This window comes from Salvia splendens, unplaced genomic scaffold, assembly GCF_004379255.2.
Source record: "Salvia splendens isolate huo1 unplaced genomic scaffold, SspV2 ctg79, whole genome shotgun sequence".
Classification (NCBI taxonomy): domain Eukaryota; kingdom Viridiplantae; phylum Streptophyta; class Magnoliopsida; order Lamiales; family Lamiaceae; genus Salvia; species Salvia splendens.
In genome coordinates this window covers 1-17,733 of record NW_024599466.1, presented here as the reverse complement: position 1 = coordinate 17,733, position 17,733 = coordinate 1, and the positions used below count along the sequence as shown (strand labels likewise).

Here is a 17,733-nt window from a genome sequence, read left to right as displayed (position 1 = left end):
ACCTATTAATCACATTTTTAGTATCTGATAAGATTTTCACCCCAAAATGCCCTCTAAGCAAATGCATTTTTCCATTTGTGTCATGCAAGATATTTTGGGCATAAACAAAACTAGTACCAAAAATGATAATATTATAATATCTTCTTTCATTCTCCTCACTCTTTATACTATTATTATTAATTAATATTAATATTATTATTTTAATGTTTATAAATTAATAATTAATTTATTTTTAATATTATTCAATATACTTAAATATAATTATAGTTATAATTATATTAATTATTATAATAATATTATTGTTACAATATAAACACTAGTAGTAATTAATAAATAATTATTGTATAATTATTTAAATTATGAATCATATAATATTATATAATAATAACAATTATTATTTATATTAAATTAATAACTAATCAATATAATCTTAATAAAAATTTAAAATTGTGAATTGTATTCGTAATGATATAAAGAGTTGAATATTTTTAGTTAGGTGTTTCAACCCTAAAATGAGTATAAAATAATTTAATAAAAAATATTTAATTGATTTAATTACTTTAAATAATTAATTTAATTAGGTGTTTTGTTCTTGATTTATATTATGAATACAATTAGATATATGTATAAAACACTATAAAGAAAGATGAGAAAAGAAAAAAGAGGAAACATAAACTAAGGAGAATAAAGAAAGAACAAATGAAGATAAAATATTAAAAAGAAAGAAGAAAATGAAGAAGAAAAAGAAGAAGAAACTAAAGAAGAAAAAAAATAAGAAAGAAAGAAAAAAAAATCACATCTTTGGTACTACTATTTAATTGAAATTTCCAAAAATATCCTCCATAGCAAAAAAATCTCATGCTTGATACCCATGGTTATTTTTGTCATGATGTATAAAAAACGATATAAAATAAAAATCAGGTATCATTTATGTACGAAAGTTAAAGATCAAGTATCATTTATGTAGTTTACTCTTATTTTAATTATATAATGCCAAGATTTGAAGTTGAAGATAACTCTCTCGTTTTAATTAAATAAGGTTATCGTAATTTCTAGTTAATCATGAAATAATCGTGTCTTTAGAGTAACAATTCTCACAGCAAAAAAAAGAGATTTTGATTTTTTTATAGTATGAGAAAAGCACGCAAACCAATGATGGCTCTAAAACCCAAAAATAACATTGCCAACACCATATCACAAGAAAATTAATACCAAGAGCAAGAGCAAAATCACAAATCTCTGTTTTATTTTATCGATTATTGTTTGGAGCGTATATATGAACTTTGGATAAAAACATACAGTATAATACACTAAAATGAAAACAATTAGTCGGCCCCAATTGTTTTAAAGCATTTACTATGGGGTATTCGGTTGGCAAAATTAAATCTCATGATTAAATATGTATCATGTTTGGTTCATAAGATTGAACCCTTCAACTTAATCCTAGATGGATAGTCTCATGATAATTAGTCATAGCCTCCCCCTCCAACTAAAATAATCTCACAACTTAATCCTAGATGAAAAGTCTCTAAAATAATCTCATAACTTAATCCTAGATGAATAGTCTCATGATATTAGTCATGACAACCGAACGACACCTATATTATTGATTATTATAATATAAAGCGCAAATTGCCAAAAAAGTTTTAAGTCAAATTCTGTCTTGTAATTTCAAAAAGCATTCAGAAAAATCATAACATTTTAATTTTATTCTTAAAAAATTCTGGTCGTCAAACGGTTTCATTTTCTTATGAATTGATAAGATTGACTAATTCATCAGCGATGACGTCCACGCACAATTTTTCCGTTGACATATCACCTACCTTTTCACCATAGGATCATTGAAATAAATCCAATCTTCGTAATTTCTATAATTTTCAAAATAACAGAGTAGATCAGAATTGAACAAAACTTTTAAATTTTTTCGAAAATTTCCCTAAATTGACATTATCGATGGACCACTAAATACAATTTGAAGCAAATGAATGCGTGTGACTGTAATCATAAGATAATATAAAGTAGTAGTAAATTTTAGTATCCAAACCATCGTATAATATCAACGTGATGAGATTTGATGAATCAAATACCCTATACATGAAATGTGTTACCTAGATTTAAAACGAGGATATCAATGTATTATTATTGAAATTTATTATACGGTCTTGTCGTATTTATAAATGTATTGTTGAGATTAATTATACTGTCTCTTATCATAACTAAATAATCATTGATTATAGTTGGCAAAAATGGGTCCCAAGCTGCTGACAGTTCATTATAATGAAATATAATAACGTATCTCTAGATAAGATTCCACGACTATTAAATATCATTACATTAATTATTTAACTAGGGTAGACACAAATAACACAATGACAAAATTTGTAAATAAATAAATAAATACTACTATAAGCAATCTTATTGTAGTACTTATTTTTTTTTATATTAGATATACCTTGCTAGTTGGTACGAGCAATATCTCTATGTCTGTTCAATTATTAATACATGAAATTTTTAAATAAAGCCGGTGATTTATATATCAGAAAAAGGACGGCAATGATTATTGATTTGAAGATAACATAATTCATTTTATATAATAATAAGTAGTAGGATATAAGATTTTCTTCTTAGTTATCATTTTCTTCTTGGTTTATGTGAGGAAAGACAATAAATATGAAAACGTGCAATTTCTACAACTTAGTTAAAAAAAATAATAAACTTAGGCTTTGATTTGATGTAATTTGTAAAATAATATCAATTATATGTTTTAAGTTATTAATATCAAACTAAATATATAAAATCAAATTAATAATGCAAAATTAGTACTATTACACGATAGCAATGCTTACCGTTGATGTGATTTTTTAGATACTGAAATGCATTAAAAATGACGTGGAAAAAGGCTATCAAGTTGCACAAAATACATATGAATAGTCTCATAAAAGTAGTTGCATAGTCTACTATTGAAGCAAAAGTCATTAAACGTTGGCCGCCAATAATTTTGCATTGAAATGAAGGTTAGAGTAAACAGATACAAATACTTCTATATAAATGGAACCCATATTTACTTTCTTCCATCAATTTTTTTTAACATTTCTTAAAATTCGTGTCCGAAAAAAAATGAAACTCCTATTCGGAAATGGATGGAGTATTTAATATATAATAAAAAAACAAGAATATAATAATAAATGTGAATAGTGTTCTGTCCTTGTGATTTAAGTTATTTTGTGCAAATAATGTTGATAAGCATTTGAGCAACCAAGTGCTTAAGATTAAATATTTACCTTCAGTATGGGATGTGGATGCCTTAGTAATATTCTAACCAATTTCTATGAATACCTTATTTACCAATTTCACATATAAACGCATATAATTAACTGCCAACATTATTGTTTTAAACGAAGGAAATATATATTCTGGATGGAGAATTTAGTAGGGGAATAAGAAAATAGAAAATGAATAATTTTGATGTACAAATAAATTGAAAAACAAGACTATTGTTTGCATAATTTAAGTACGTATACATTGAAAGAATTGGGATAAAATATTTTGAGTGTATGCTAATTTAAGCACGTGAACTTCACCTCATTAATAGTGGAGTATTATGTAGTAGTAGTAATAGAGAGAGATTATATATATATCAAAAAGGATAATAATAGAAAATTAGTTATATGGTTTCAGTTACAACAAAACGGCCAAAGTGAATAACGACCAATTATATTCCTGAATTAACGAATTTTAAAATCACGTGCTTTATATCATTCAATTTTGGCGCCTTTTTTTTTCTTTTTTCTCCCAATTTTCTTCAAAATTACTCACGAAAATGGGGGTTGTCAGTCTCGTTTGGAGTCTTCCTGCAAACATTCTACACTCCGCGGCTTCCTCTCTAACGTCGGTACGATTTTCTTCTTCTCCCATTTCAATCTCACATTGTTTGCAGTTTCTTCTGCTTTTCGACTCGATTCATCAAACATCAACGTTTTGCAGCCACGGATTCCCCACGAAGGAGGAAGAGGAGGAGCCACCGCCAAAAAATCCGCACGCCGCCGCCCGCTGCACACGTGCGGAGCCTCGTGCCTCTCCATCGCGCGCAGAGCCGCCGCGAAGGCGCAGGATCTCGACGCGCCGCTCGGATCCATGGCGAAGAGGACGATCTCGACCTTCAACGCCTTCTGCCCGTCCTTCGTCCACGACACCGCGATTCGATGCTCCGGCCTGGTAATCGCCATCGACGACCAAATCCTCTCAATCGAGGGCAAAATCGAGGCGAATTTCCCCCAATCCACTCCGCTCTTCAACGGAATCGACGGCATCGTCCGCCGCGCGGAGGCTCTGCCGGAGCAAATCGACGAAGCGGTGAGGAAATTCCCGATCCGCTTCCCGCTCCTCGATTGGGCGATCATGCTCCTCATCTCATGGATCACTTTCCTCCTCTCGATCCTCATCCGCCTCGGATCTAAATCCGCGAGGGAGAAGGAGATCCCCGTCGACCTCAACTGCAAATCGCATGACAAATCTACGGAGCACACGAAATCGGTGCAGTTCGAGAAGCCGTACTCCTACGCCGACGCAGCGAGGAACCACCACGCGCCGCCGCGAAATCGGTGCAATTCGAAGAGGCAAACGGCGGCGAGGTGGTGCGTTTGTCGGTGAAGAGGCTGCAATCGTGGAAGAGCAGGATAAAGGCGCTGGAGGAGCCGCTGAGCGCAGGGGATTCGCCGATGTACTCATCCTACCAGTCGGCGAACACTTCTCCGGTCTCCGATTGCTCGTCGCAGGACGAGAATCACCCGTTCAACCAGACGCTGGGATGCAGCAGCTACAAGGAGGTGCTCGAGAAGGAGAAGAAGGAAGACGAGAAGCAAGACGAGCCGAGCACGTATAAAGAAGCACTCGAGAAGGTGAAGAAGGAAGACGAGACGCAGGAGGAGCTGAGCACGTATAAGGAGGCGCTCGAAAGGGAGAAGAAGGAAGACGGGACGGAAGAGGAGGAGGACGAGGAAGAGGAAGAGGAAGAAGAACATGTACATTTGAAGGATATCGCAGAAGAAATCATCCAAACTGATTGAAGAAGTAAGTAAGCAATTGTTTGTGTGATTTTTGCATGTAGATATATATATATATGTACTTATAACCTAGTTTTTTTTCTTGTTTTAATATAATAGTATATGGCTGCCATAATTGGCCCATTTGTATAATTTTGTGTCAAATTAATTATGTCTTGGGATACTTTTATTAGGGCTACAATGAAATCTTGATTTACATGATTATTCTTTGTTTTGTGATCGATGATTGTGATACTGACTCCACCAATTGAATCAGATATTCAAATTCAAAAATCATCTAAAGTGCATATTCGATAGCCGATCCGATGCATATTTCGAGTAATCAAATGCCGGACACGAAGTATCTTAAACCGATTAATCGAGTCTCCGAATACCGACGGTGTACCTATGTGTGAATTGACTGTGTCCATATCTTACTAATAAGTTTATAACTGAGAATAGAGAATGGATAAAATATTAAATTCTCCAAAGTTAAAATTATCTTCTTTTTTAAAGTAGAATGTATTAAATTATTTTATTCTAATTATGTTGCAGTTAAAAGTCGTTTACAAGGATAATAAAATACGTAAGTGGAAAGTTTGTTCTGTAACTTATTAGTACTCCGTCCATTCAGTAGTGTTGTCATATTTGGGTGATGGATCGAATGTTTAGAATCTTTAGATGATGTTATTTTATATGTTAAATAGAGAGAACAAAGTAGTTGAATGTATAAATGAAAAAAATTATATAGAGTAATCATGAGGAGAGAGAAAATGATGGTTATGTTTATTAGTAATTAGTGTTTAGCTTTTCCAAAAAAAAAATGTAACTTCATTTATGAGAAAAAAATGCATTAATTTCTTTTTATTATTTTATGCTAATTATTTAACCATTTTATAACATGAAACTAACATATCCAATTTATATTAAGTAGCAATTTAAAGAATCGAATAATACAATAAACGAACATAAAAAATAGAACAAGAGAATACAGTTTGAAAGATGGTTGCGAGCATGAGTTTCCAAATTGGGGTTTTATTGAAGGGAGATGTTGTTATGCCGATTGAATTGTCAAGGAGTCTTGTGACTAATCAAGAAGTAGAGACCTACTAGGGAGTAGAGAGTGGAAAAGATTTTGATGGAGACACTACACCTAATTTTGAGAAAAAAAAAACATCCTAAACAATAAATTAGATATTGATCGGGTTTACCTAACACCCAATCAGATTATCCTCTTAAAATAAAATAAAATATAGTAGAAATATCGAAGTATTATGTATGTCTATATGTCATGCAGTAGAATTTCTAGATAATTTATAGTAGAATTATTTAGATATAGAATTATTATAGTATAAAATATCTACTTTTATATAGAAAAATCTAAATATATAGGAAGTGTCTACCGGGTCATGATAATCTACAAACCCTCTATAATACAAACTATACAAACTTTAATCCTACCAAATAATTGTAATTAATCAACGGTTAATATATGTTAGATTTGAGATGTCAATATTCCCTATGAATCTGTCAACAAAGTGTTGGGAAATAAACACAGGCATCACGAATATGAAAGAGAATGAACACAAGAAGTTGTTTACCCAGTTCGATACAATGTGTATCTACGTCTGGGGGCGATGCCAAGCCAGGGATTTCACTATATAATTTCATGATGATTTAACAATGAGGGAGCACCTCTATTTATAAGTAACTAGAGAGCCCTAATTCTAGTCAAACTAGGAAACATATCCATAAGGAAATATCTTTAAGGAATAAATCTATCACAAGAAATATACTTCAAGGAAACAAATCCTAAACATGGTAGGAGATATTTTAGGCTCCATAATTAACAATCTCCCACTTGGAGACTAACAACTCCTAAACAACCATTTCCTCGTGATCTCATCCCTTCATCCGCTTAGCATCGCCTAACCTTCTCTTCAAGTTCCAAGGCCAATGAAGCTATGCATAGCTTCAATTTCTCTAAGGTCACCACCTTAGTAAACATGTCTGCAGGATTCTCACTTCCAAGTATCTTCACAAGTTGCAGGATTTTCATCTCCACTAGGTGTCGGATGTAATGATATTTCAACTCCACATGCTTTGTCCTAGAATGAAACGCTGGATTCTTCGCCAAGAAAATAGCACTCTGACTATCACTGTAGAGTATGCTACTCTTGTTCTCCTTCCCAAGTTCATCTAAGAAACTCTGCAACCACACCATCTCCTTGCTTGCCTCTGTCGCAGCTACATATTCAGCCTCCGTAGTAGACAAAGCAACAGTCTTCTGCAACTTAGAAGTCCATGAAATAGCAGTACCACCATAAGTAAATACATACCCGGTTGTGCTTCTTCTCCCATCAAGATCATTGGACGCCTAAGTCTGCATCCACATAACCTGCCAGCTCGACATTCTTGCCATTGAAACATAAGACGCTTTCTGTAGTACCTCTCAAGTATCGAAGGATCCATTTAACTGCTTCCCAATGTTGCTTGCCCGGATCACCCATGAACCGGCTCACTACTCCCACTGCTTGTGCAATATCAGGCCTCGTACACACCATTGCATACATAATACTGCCAATTGCTGAAGCATAAGGAGTTTCTTCATTTCAGCACGTTCTTCTTTTGTACTCGGCGACTCCTTCTTCGACAGCTTAAAGTGACTGCCCAAAGGCACACTTACTGGCTTCGAATTATCCATGTTGAATCTTTCCAAAACCTTACCAATGTAAGCAGCTTGCGAAAGATACAATTTTCCTGCCGCCTTGTCACGCTCGATTCTCATGCCCAAAATTTGATTAGCCTCTCCAAGATCTTTCATGGAGAATCGTTCAGACAATTGCCTTTTCAACTTATCCATCTCCTTTTGATCACCTCCTGCGATCAACATATCATCAACATATAATAACAGAATAAGATATCTCTTGTCAAACCTCTTGTACAAACAATAATGGTCAGCGTAGCATCTTTTATAGCCAATCTCCATCATGAATCCATCAAACTTCTTGTACCACTGCTTTGGAGCTTGCTTTAAACCATGCAAGCTCTTCTTCAACTTGCATACAAGGTTTTCCATTCCTTTTACTATGAATCATTCAGGCTGTGTCATGTACAACTCATCCTCCAAATCACCATGAAGGAATGCCGTCTTTACATCCATCTGATGTAACAATAGATTTTCTGCAACTACCATACTCAACACTAAACGAATAGTAGTTAGTTTCACAACAGGAGTGAACACATCTGTATAATCAATACCGTATCGTTGCTCAAATCCCTTGACAACCAGCCTAGCCTTGTAGCGCTTGCTACCATCAGCTTCACCTTTGATTCGATAGACCCACTTGCAATGCAATGCCTTTTTCCCTTTAGGAAGTTCCACAAGCTCCCATGTGCCATTTAGGAGAAGAGAGGCAAACTCGTCATCCATGGCAATTTTCCACCTTCGTTTATCAGGGCCTTCTCCTGCCTCTGCATAACACTCGGGCTCACCACCATCAGTAAGTAACAAATAGAAATTAGAGGGCGAGTACCTATCAGGTGCACGTCGCTCTCTAGTCGATTTAGGCAGCGGAATAGTCGGTGGTGGAGTGTTTGGTTCTTCTTCAAGCACCTCTTCAGCATTCTGACTCTCCTTGCTCCCACTCGAGTTTGAGATGTCTAGCTCGACCACTTGTGGCTCAGAACTGCTGGGACTTGACGCCTCCAATCTATCCTTGTACAATACCTGTTCATTGAAGATGACATCTCTACTGCGAATAACCTTACGGTTCTGCTCATCCCAGAGTCTATAACCGAACTCATCGCCTCCATAACCAATGAACGTACACTTAATAGATTTAACATCCAACTTACCTCTCTCAACGAAACTAACATGAGCATAAGCAACACAACCAAAGATGCGTAGGAAAGATAGATTTACCTCTTTTCCTGTCCAAACCTCCTCGGGTATCCGAAACTCCAAGGGAACTGATGGACCTCTATTAATTAGGAATGCAGCTGTGTTGACTGCATCTGCCCAAAAACTCTTTGGCAATCCACTTTTCAACCTCATGCATCTTGCTCGCTCATTCAACGTTCTGTTCATGCGCTCTGCAATTCCATTCTGCTGTGGAGTTCCTTTCACAGTTTTCTCCATGCGGATTCCATTCTCGGCGCAGAATTCCTTGAACTTTGCAAGTTCATATTCTCCTCCATTATCGGATCTTAGACACTTCACCTTCATCCCGGTTTCAGTTTCAACAAGGGCTTTCCATTCCTGAAAGCGTCAAACGCATCGGATTTACTCTTCAGAAAATAAACCCATAGCTTTCGAGTAGAGTCGTCGATGAAAGTCATATAATATTCAGAGCCTCCTAGGGACTTCACAGGTGCTGGTCCCCATAGATCAGTGTGGACCATCTCCAACTTCTGTGTCTTCAATTTTCTGCCTCCTCTTGAGAAACTCACCCTTTTCTGTTTCCCAAACACGCAATCCTCGCACAGGCCAACTTCAACAGTTTTCAAGCCAGGCAGTAAACCTCTTGAGCACATTATCTTCATCCCTTTCTCGCTCATGTGGCCAAGACGACAGTGCCACAAATCTGCATTATTTGCCTCACTTGCAATATCAATGCAATCTTTGGAGTTAGTTGTGGTATACAACGTACCCTCCTTCTTACCTCGAGCTACTATCATAGCTCCCTTGGTAATCTTCCAATTGTTGCAGCCAAACGTCACGGTGTACCCTTCTGCATCAAGCTGCCCAATCGAAATCAAACTTCTCTGCAATCCAGGAATGTGTCTGACTCCATTCAGTTTTATTACGGATCCATTGGACGTCACTACCTTCACGTTTCCCTTTCCCACGATATCTAAAGGCTCGTCATCAGCCAGATGTACCTTCCCAAAATCGCCAGAAACGTAGTCTTCCATTATCTCCACATTGCTGCAGGAGTGAAACGACGCCCCAGAATCCAATACCCACGATTCCATCGGACTACTGACGCTCAAGACCAACGCCTCGCCATCGTCATCAGACATGGTAGCGTTTGCTGTCTTCTTGTCCTTCTGATCCTTATTCTTATACTTCTTCGGTGCCTCACATTGATTTCTAAAATGCCCAAACTCATCACAATTCCAGCATTTAACTTTATCCAAATCCTTCTTGGATTGACTCATTCCTCTGGAATTTGATCTTCCACGATTTTGCTTTCCCTTCGATCTACCTCTCTGTTCTGTATTCAGTGCTGCTCCCGAAGTAGAAGATCTTGATTCTCTCCGGTGGACTTCCTCACCAATCATCAGATCTCTTACTCTGTCAACTGTTAGTTTTGTCTCTGCAGCAGTAACTGCTGTCACTGTGCCAGCCCAACTCTCAGGCAGAGACGATAGCAAAATCAGGGCACGAATTTCATCATCGAATTTTATATTAACCGAGTTCAGTTGCGAAGTAATCATGTTGAACTCGTTGAGATGTTGTTGCACCAGCTTTCCCTCTTGCATTCTAAAATTAAACAATCGTCTAATCAGATGTACCTTGTTTGCCGTTGATGGTTTCTGATACATGTCCTCCAAGATCTTTATCATCTCCTTTGTCGACTTTGCTGCAGTCGTGTGATAAGCCACATCCTTGGACAACGATAGCCTAATCGCGCTCATCGCTTTTCTGTCCAGCAGCTCCCACTCCTCATGTTCCATCTTTTTGGTTTGGTTTTTAAAGGCTTCCAGAGATCTTTACCGTACAGGTAATCCTCAATCTGCATCTTCCAAAATCCGAAATCAGATCCATCGAACTTCTCTACAGCAATTTTCTCGTCGATCCCCATCGTGATTTCTGCCTCTTAAACCCTAGGCTCTGATACCAGTTGTTGGGAAATAAACACAGGCAATCACGAATATGAAAGAGAATGAACACAAGAAGTTGTTTACCCAGTTCGATACAATGTGTATCTACGTCTGGGGGCGATGCCAAGCCAGGGATTTCACTATATAATTTCAGGATGATTTAACAATGAGGGAGCACCTCTATTTATAAGTAACTAGAGAGCCCTAATTCTAGTCAAACTAGGAAACATATTCCATAAGGAAATATCTTTTAAGGAATAAATCTATCACAAGGAAATATACTTCAAGGAAACAAATCCTAAACATGGTAGGAGATATTTTAGGCTCCATAATTAACACAAAGGGTATATTTGAGACAAAATTAATCAGTTGAAACTATTAATTATGGTGAGAGATTATGTAATCCCGATAACTGCGTCTCCCCACTATTCACGTTTCATATCCCCTCGTTTCATCTCTCTTCTTCCCCCTCATTCCACGTTTTCTTCTTTTGCAATTCCTCCATAGTTAATCGACGGTGATCCTCTGCAGCGACGGCGTCAGCGAATCCTCGTCGGCGGCTTCATGAGTTATGTGCGACAAAGTGGGAAAGCTTCGGTGCAGTCATCTGAAGGTGAGATTTCCGGCGAAAACCCCTAGTTGTTGAGATTTCCATTGTTGTTGGTTTTTTTGGTGAGCTTTCCAGCAACAAAACCCTAGTTGTTGAAATTTTGGTGAAATTTCTGGCTATTTCTTTGGTGTCGCCAAGTTGGTGATTCTTGGGTGTTTCTTTATGCTGCTTAAAGTGTACTAATTTATCTGTTGACATTGTACAAATAGTGGAGTAGTATGGTGAAATTTTGTTGGTGTTGGTTTGTTGAAATTTTCGGCCATCATCATTGTTGACACTGTGCATTTCATTTGGGAAATTTGGGTGCTGACATTCTCGAATGTATCTGATGTTGATGTTGTGTGTTTCTGACATTCTGAAATGTATATGAGAATTAAAGTGACATCTTTGCTGTCACTTTGATGATGAGTGTAGAAATTTGCTGTTGACATTGTTCTAAGCCTCTGATCTGTTGCATTTGCATGCTGATAATTTATCTGGGAAGTGCTAATAACATGTAGTGAGTTGTTTTGTTTTGCGTTTGTTATTGCCCGTACTGATATTGCTTGGTTTGGTGTGTATATGACGTGGGAGGCCAACATTTAGCCTGTGGGTGATGAAATTTGCTTAGTAACTGAAATGGAATACTTACGCTTTTGAAAAAGGTGTTAGAAATTTGCGTAGAAAAATTCCGTGGTGATAATTTATCTGGGAAGTGGAAACAACATGTTAGTGTGTTGTACTGTTTTGCTTTTGTAATTGCTCGTATCGACGTTGCTCGATTTACTGTGTATAGTGACTGACATTTCTTATTGACATTATTTATTGATGTTTTGGTATTTGATCAGGAAAACATCAATCAAAGGGTAAAGTTGTAGATGAGGGTGAGGGAAGTGGGAAGCGGACTAGAACAGTTGGAAAGCAGTCAAAATCTGTGCAGTCCATGCCCATACAAGCCGACAGAACACAACTAAGGATCAAGAGAACAGCGCGTTTTTTCTTGCGGATCCTGAAGTCTCTCAATGAAAAGCAGAAAGCTGCAGTCAGGCAGCTCGGCTTTGGTGATCTTCTCGAGTACGATGTGGCATCTATTCCAACAACATTAGCCTATTGGCTACTGGAGCATTTTGACCACCTACGGTGCAGTCTCAAGCTGCCTAATGGTGATGAGTTAGGGATTGACGCGAAAGATGTTGAGCTTATTTTTGGTTTCCCAAATGGGGGGATTACATTTCATCGAAGTGACCGAATGACTGGCATCAAATACCTAGAAACCATACCACTTGAGGAGGATGTTGATATACATTCTATGCAGACGAAGGTCTTGGATGTTGATATACCGAGAAACCATACCACTTTGTTGACATTCGTTTTAGAAAAAAAATTGAAACTGCATCATTTTGTTGACATTTGTTGTAGACGTGTTGACAATTGTAGCTTAAAAAACTTGAAACAAAATTGTAACTGCATCGATTTGTATTCAGAAAAAAATTTGAATATTCGTTTCAAAATTGAGCAAAATGTGGATATTCACCAAATTGAAACTGCATCAATTACTCGAGCATCAAAAATTTCTTGACCAAAAAATCGTCACCAAATTCATCACAGGGACATCACCAAATTTGAAAGGTAAACTACTGCTCAACCTCATTCATCAACGAACATAAAAAAATCCAACATAATCGTCATTGGTTTCATCATTATGATACCCTTATTTTTGCATATTAGCATGAAAAATACCTTGAGCTTCGTCAGACATCTCCATTCAGCACAAACGTGGCCGTTGAGTTACGTCGGATTAAAATTCCACCGGAGAAGAACGCCAGAGAGAAGACCGACTAGAGATCAAATTTCGTATGACAGAAATTATTATTCCAAGGAGAATATGTTGAAAATTTGATATCGAAATTTAGAGAATTATTGAAGAATTATGTCAGAGAAGAAGTTTGATATTTCATGGATGAATGGTTAATACAATTTTTTGGCTAAATGTAATCTCTTTCCAAAAATGATAATAATAGTAGTTTGGGAGATTGGAGATAGATTAGGGACGCATAATTGACTTTTGCGTAAACTGTTACATAATAATCTTGTTAGTAGTATGGCGTGAAATTAGGGAGTGTTGTAACTAATGAAAAATCAAATTCCATATACACCCTTGTTGACAGAATTAGTATTATTTGTTGACATCGAAAATCAGCCCATATATTAACCGTTGATTAATTAAAATTAATATATATATATAGGCACTGGAGTATGATCAAATACAAATCCTCTATAATACAAACTATACAAACTCTAATCCTCTATAATACAAATCCTCTATATATATATATAATATATATATATATAATATATATATATATTAATATTATATATAATATGGGTGTGTTGTTTGATTTGTATTGATACTTTTCATTGCTTTCTTCTTCCGTAAATATGAGATGCATTTTGTCGTTTTGGACGTCCGCCTATGAAAAACATGTATTTTTTTCCATTTTTAGTAATCTTGCAAAACAAATAACTAGTTGTTCGCGAATAAAAGATGCATTTTTCTATTTTGATACATTGACCAATAAAAATTATTTATCATTTTCCATTTTTGGGACATCCACCAATAAAATAAAAAATGCCTACAGTAGGTTCTAGCCATCCACCAATAAAAAAACATTTACAATAACAAAAGCCCACTGTGGGACATGTATAAACCAATAAAAATTACTCCATTTACCATTTTCTATCTTTGGGACATCCACCAATAAATAAACCTTGCGCTTTACCAACTGAGCTAGACTGGCCAACTGTTTATCGTAAGTTTATCACATGGTGAAGGTTATCATTACAAAAACATACTTTGTGGATTTAACACATGGTGAAGTAAGTTTATCGTAAGTAAGTTTATCCTACATTTTTAACGTCTTACTGGTGGGCAAGGAATACTAGGATCATTTTCATATATTGGGAGGACGAAGTGCAGGGGCGGGAGCCGGGAGACATGTTGTCATCCCCGCCGCCCCCCGCTCGTTTGTTCCATGTCGGTGTCTTCCGTGTCCAGCGGGGCATGCTTGTGGTCGTTTGTTTGTGCTCCGCTGTCGGAGATGCCATGCATTATCGACTGCGAGGTGGAGGCATACTTTCTTAGGCACATCGTACGTGGCGGTGCGTGAGTGGTGTTTGGCGTGTATGGGCATGTCGGATCCCTGCTTGGGCAGCGACGACATCTCCTCCACGCCTCTTCAATTGTTGGGACGAGTGTTTGCTCGTCCGATTCCGGTTTTCCTGTGCTGACTACCTATCGAGATGGCATTGAGTCGGCTGTAATCGTTCTTTTCCGCCTTGTTCTGCCGCTCCACCTGGGGCGGTGGCATTGGGTGGGCCAAATCGCGCGCGTTGTGTGTCGCACCACGTTCGCCGTCACTGGCGTCACTAGCCAACTGTTTAACATTATACAATGCTTTTATATAACCTGACGAATTTTGAATAGAACTATAAATCGTCTACCTATTTTATCTATTTATCAATTATATTCATTATCTGTTAATAAACAAAAAAGACTTTTATCATACATTCATACTACTCTACAATTTATTCTTAGTATATGCCTATAAAATTTTGAACTAATTCTTACCTTTTTTATTTATGTAATTCACACAGTATTCATTTTTACAATATGAAAAGAAAAAAAGGACAAAATCATAATGACTCTGGTTAAATACTAGCAAATTTATACTCTATATTTTTCAATTTCTTTTCTAGAATGTAAAAATTATATATTACAAAGTTTCAACTAACTAAAACTACGACTACAACTCCAGTAAATAAGTACTAGTACTAGTCTACTAGAAAACAAAGAAAGTAGCAATAAATACCTACGAAATTGGGTAATTAACAACAAACTATTCACTCCTAAGATTTTAACACTTATATTACTCTTCTATCGTTAATTTATACTCAGTGCACCATCTATCCTAGTCCGGTGCGATGCTGAACCTGCCCGGTCGGGAGGAGGAGCAGAAGCAGAAGAAGAACTTCACAACAGTAAACTACCTTTTAAGTGCTTTTAACATTGGTACATGGAGACACTCTAGTAAGTATATTGCTCTCTGAGATCATCTACAGAAACAATCAATCATGGTGGTGTGCTTAAGCTGAACTGATGTATGAAAATGAAAGATGAAAATTTTCTTTTTCCCCAGCCACATTTTGTAGGCTTTTCGTATACCATGAAAGAAAATGCCGGTGTTTGATGTAATTTGTGGTTTAATTCGTTTGCTTAAACTTTTATGTAAAACTAGTATCTTCATTGGTTATATGTTGTTGAACATGCATCAAGGCTTCACTCATTTCTTCGAATCATCCTTCGTGTTTGCAAACAAATTACTGCCCCTGTTTGAGAAGGCCATTGTTGTTGATTTCAAGCCACAAAAGTCCTAGTTTGGTTCTACACCACCCTGTGATGTGTTCAAACTTCCAAGATTGTTCTTTTTGTATATGAGTGTTTATTTGGATATTGATCTACCATGGAACATGTTCCAAATGTCACAAATCTTATTTCCTGGTTGAGCTAGTGTAGCTTTAACTTCAAACCTGTAATATTCAAATAGGAATTCTATATATTGAATGTGCATATTTTAACAAGACTAACAGTAAATTTTATGTTTTGAGAAAATGAAAAAACCTTGAGAGCTGAAAAAGCTCAAAATTTACACAGCTCGTGAATATATTACATCATAATGAAATGAAAACTGAGGAAATATAGTTCAATCATTTATCAAGTTGATCACGAGAGTATGTTGTATAGCTCCAATCAACAACTCTTGGAATTAATTATGAAAATAAGACGAGTTTCTAAATGTGAATGGGTTTGTCGAAAGTGGCCATGGCGGCCTCCTTCAACGCTTCACTCATTGTTGGATGAGCATTGCATGTCCGGGCAATGTCTTCACTTGATGCTCCATACCCAAAGCCAAAGCAGCTTCATGAATTAGCTCCCCAGCATTCGGCCGCCATTATGTGGACTCCCAAGATCTTGTCACTCTCCTTCTCAGCAATTATTTCACCAGTCCCTCTGCGTCATTCAATTGCCTTGGCTCTGCTGTTTGCCAACAAAGGAAACTTCCCCACACGATATTCAACTCCGAGGTCTATCACCTGCTCCTCAGTTTTCCCCACTGATGCCACCTCAGGGTGCGTGTACACAACTCCTGGGACCAAGTCGTAGTCCACGTGACCCTCCTTACCAGCAATGTACTCTACACATGCAACACCGTCTTCTTCAGCTTTGTGAGCCAACATAGGCCCGGGAATCACATCACCAATTGCATATACTCCTAGTACGTTACTGGCAAACCGCTCGTTGACCAAGATGCGACCCATCTTGTCAGTTTCAACCCCTATCTTCTCCAACTGGAGTCCAGCAGTGAAAGGTGTTCTTCCAGCAGAAACCAGAACAACATCAGCCTCGAGTGTGGTCTGCTCGCCACCAGCTGCTGGTTCAAGGGTCAACTTGACACCACTTCCTGTGGTGTCAACAGACACGACCTTGGTTTTGAGCATGAATTTCATTTTCTGCTTCTCAAGGGACCGTTGAAATTGTTTCCGCACTTCACCGTCCATGCTTGGAACAATGTCGCCTGCAAATTCAACTACAATTACCTCTGACCCAAGGCGACCCCAAACAGATCCCATTTCAAGACCAATATAACCAGCCCTATCACTATAAGTCTCTTAGGAACCTCCTTCAAGGATAAAGCTCCAGTTGATGATACGATCCTCTCTTCATCAATGGTTATCCCTGGGAGACTTTTCACATCAGAACCAGTTGCTATTATAATATGCTTTCCTTTCACAGTTGTGTTGCCACCATCAATAGTATCAACAGAAACTTCAGACGGGGAGAGGAACTTTCCATACCCCTTCACGTAGTTCACTTGTTCTTCTTAAAGAGACCCTCAATACTTTAGTCAAGTTACCCACCGCTTTATCTTTTTGGGCCAGCATTGCTGGTACATCCACCTCGACCGAAGAAACCTTAAATACCATGATGGGCAAATGAATTCTTTGCTTCATGATACATGTGGGAGGAATGAAGCAATGCCTGCATGACGACAAGGTAAATCATTAGGACCACATGCCATTTCTCAAATGAAAAATTCCAAGCTATTGATGCAATTGTTTTAGGCATGTAGTATTTCATTTCAAAAGACTAATCATGTGATGTCGCGTGCTTTGCATATTGTAATAACGGCAATACCAAAATGTTAAGACATCAGT

The 17,733-nt window shown here is 37.1% G+C and overlaps 2 protein-coding genes and 1 pseudogene across 2 annotated transcripts; 2 read left to right on the top strand and 1 right to left on the bottom strand.

The window, feature by feature from the left end:
• The first annotated feature begins 3,820 nt into the window (after positions 1–3,820).
• Positions 3,821–5,066, top strand: LOC121791359. The gene is made up of 3 exons (XM_042189334.1): positions 3,821–3,892; positions 3,985–4,634; positions 4,676–5,066. Exons 1-3 carry the CDS (start codon positions 3,821–3,823, stop codon positions 5,064–5,066), a joined length of 1,113 nt encoding a protein of 370 aa, XP_042045268.1.
• Positions 5,067–11,223: 6,157 nt separating this feature from the next.
• LOC121791358 lies at positions 11,224–13,039 on the top strand. The gene is made up of 2 exons (XM_042189333.1): positions 11,224–11,484; positions 12,309–13,039. Exons 1-2 carry the CDS (start codon positions 11,436–11,438, stop codon positions 13,037–13,039), a joined length of 780 nt encoding a protein of 259 aa, XP_042045267.1. The 5' UTR covers positions 11,224–11,435.
• Positions 13,040–16,194: 3,155 nt separating this feature from the next.
• LOC121791357 lies at positions 16,195–17,557 on the bottom strand (annotated as a pseudogene).
• Between the last annotated feature and the right edge of the window lie 176 nt (positions 17,558–17,733).

What these genes read in the sequence shown, in the direction of transcription:
- LOC121791358 (XM_042189333.1), top strand. Translation starts at nt 11,436, where the DNA reads ATGAGTTATGTGCGACAAAGTGGGAAAGCTTCGGTGCAGTCATCTGAA. An exon ending in TTCGGTGCAGTCATCTGAAG is followed by an intron (nt 11,485 to 12,308) that starts GTGAGATTTCCG and finishes GTATTTGATCAG; the next exon opens with GAAAACATCAATCAAAGGGT.
- LOC121791359 (XM_042189334.1), top strand. Translation starts at nt 3,821, where the DNA reads ATGGGGGTTGTCAGTCTCGTTTGGAGTCTTCCTGCAAACATTCTACAC. An exon ending in CGGCTTCCTCTCTAACGTCG is followed by an intron (nt 3,893 to 3,984) that starts GTACGATTTTCT and finishes AACGTTTTGCAG; the next exon opens with CCACGGATTCCCCACGAAGG. An exon ending in AGGCAAACGGCGGCGAGGTG is followed by an intron (nt 4,635 to 4,675) that starts GTGCGTTTGTCG and finishes GTGGAAGAGCAG; the next exon opens with GATAAAGGCGCTGGAGGAGC.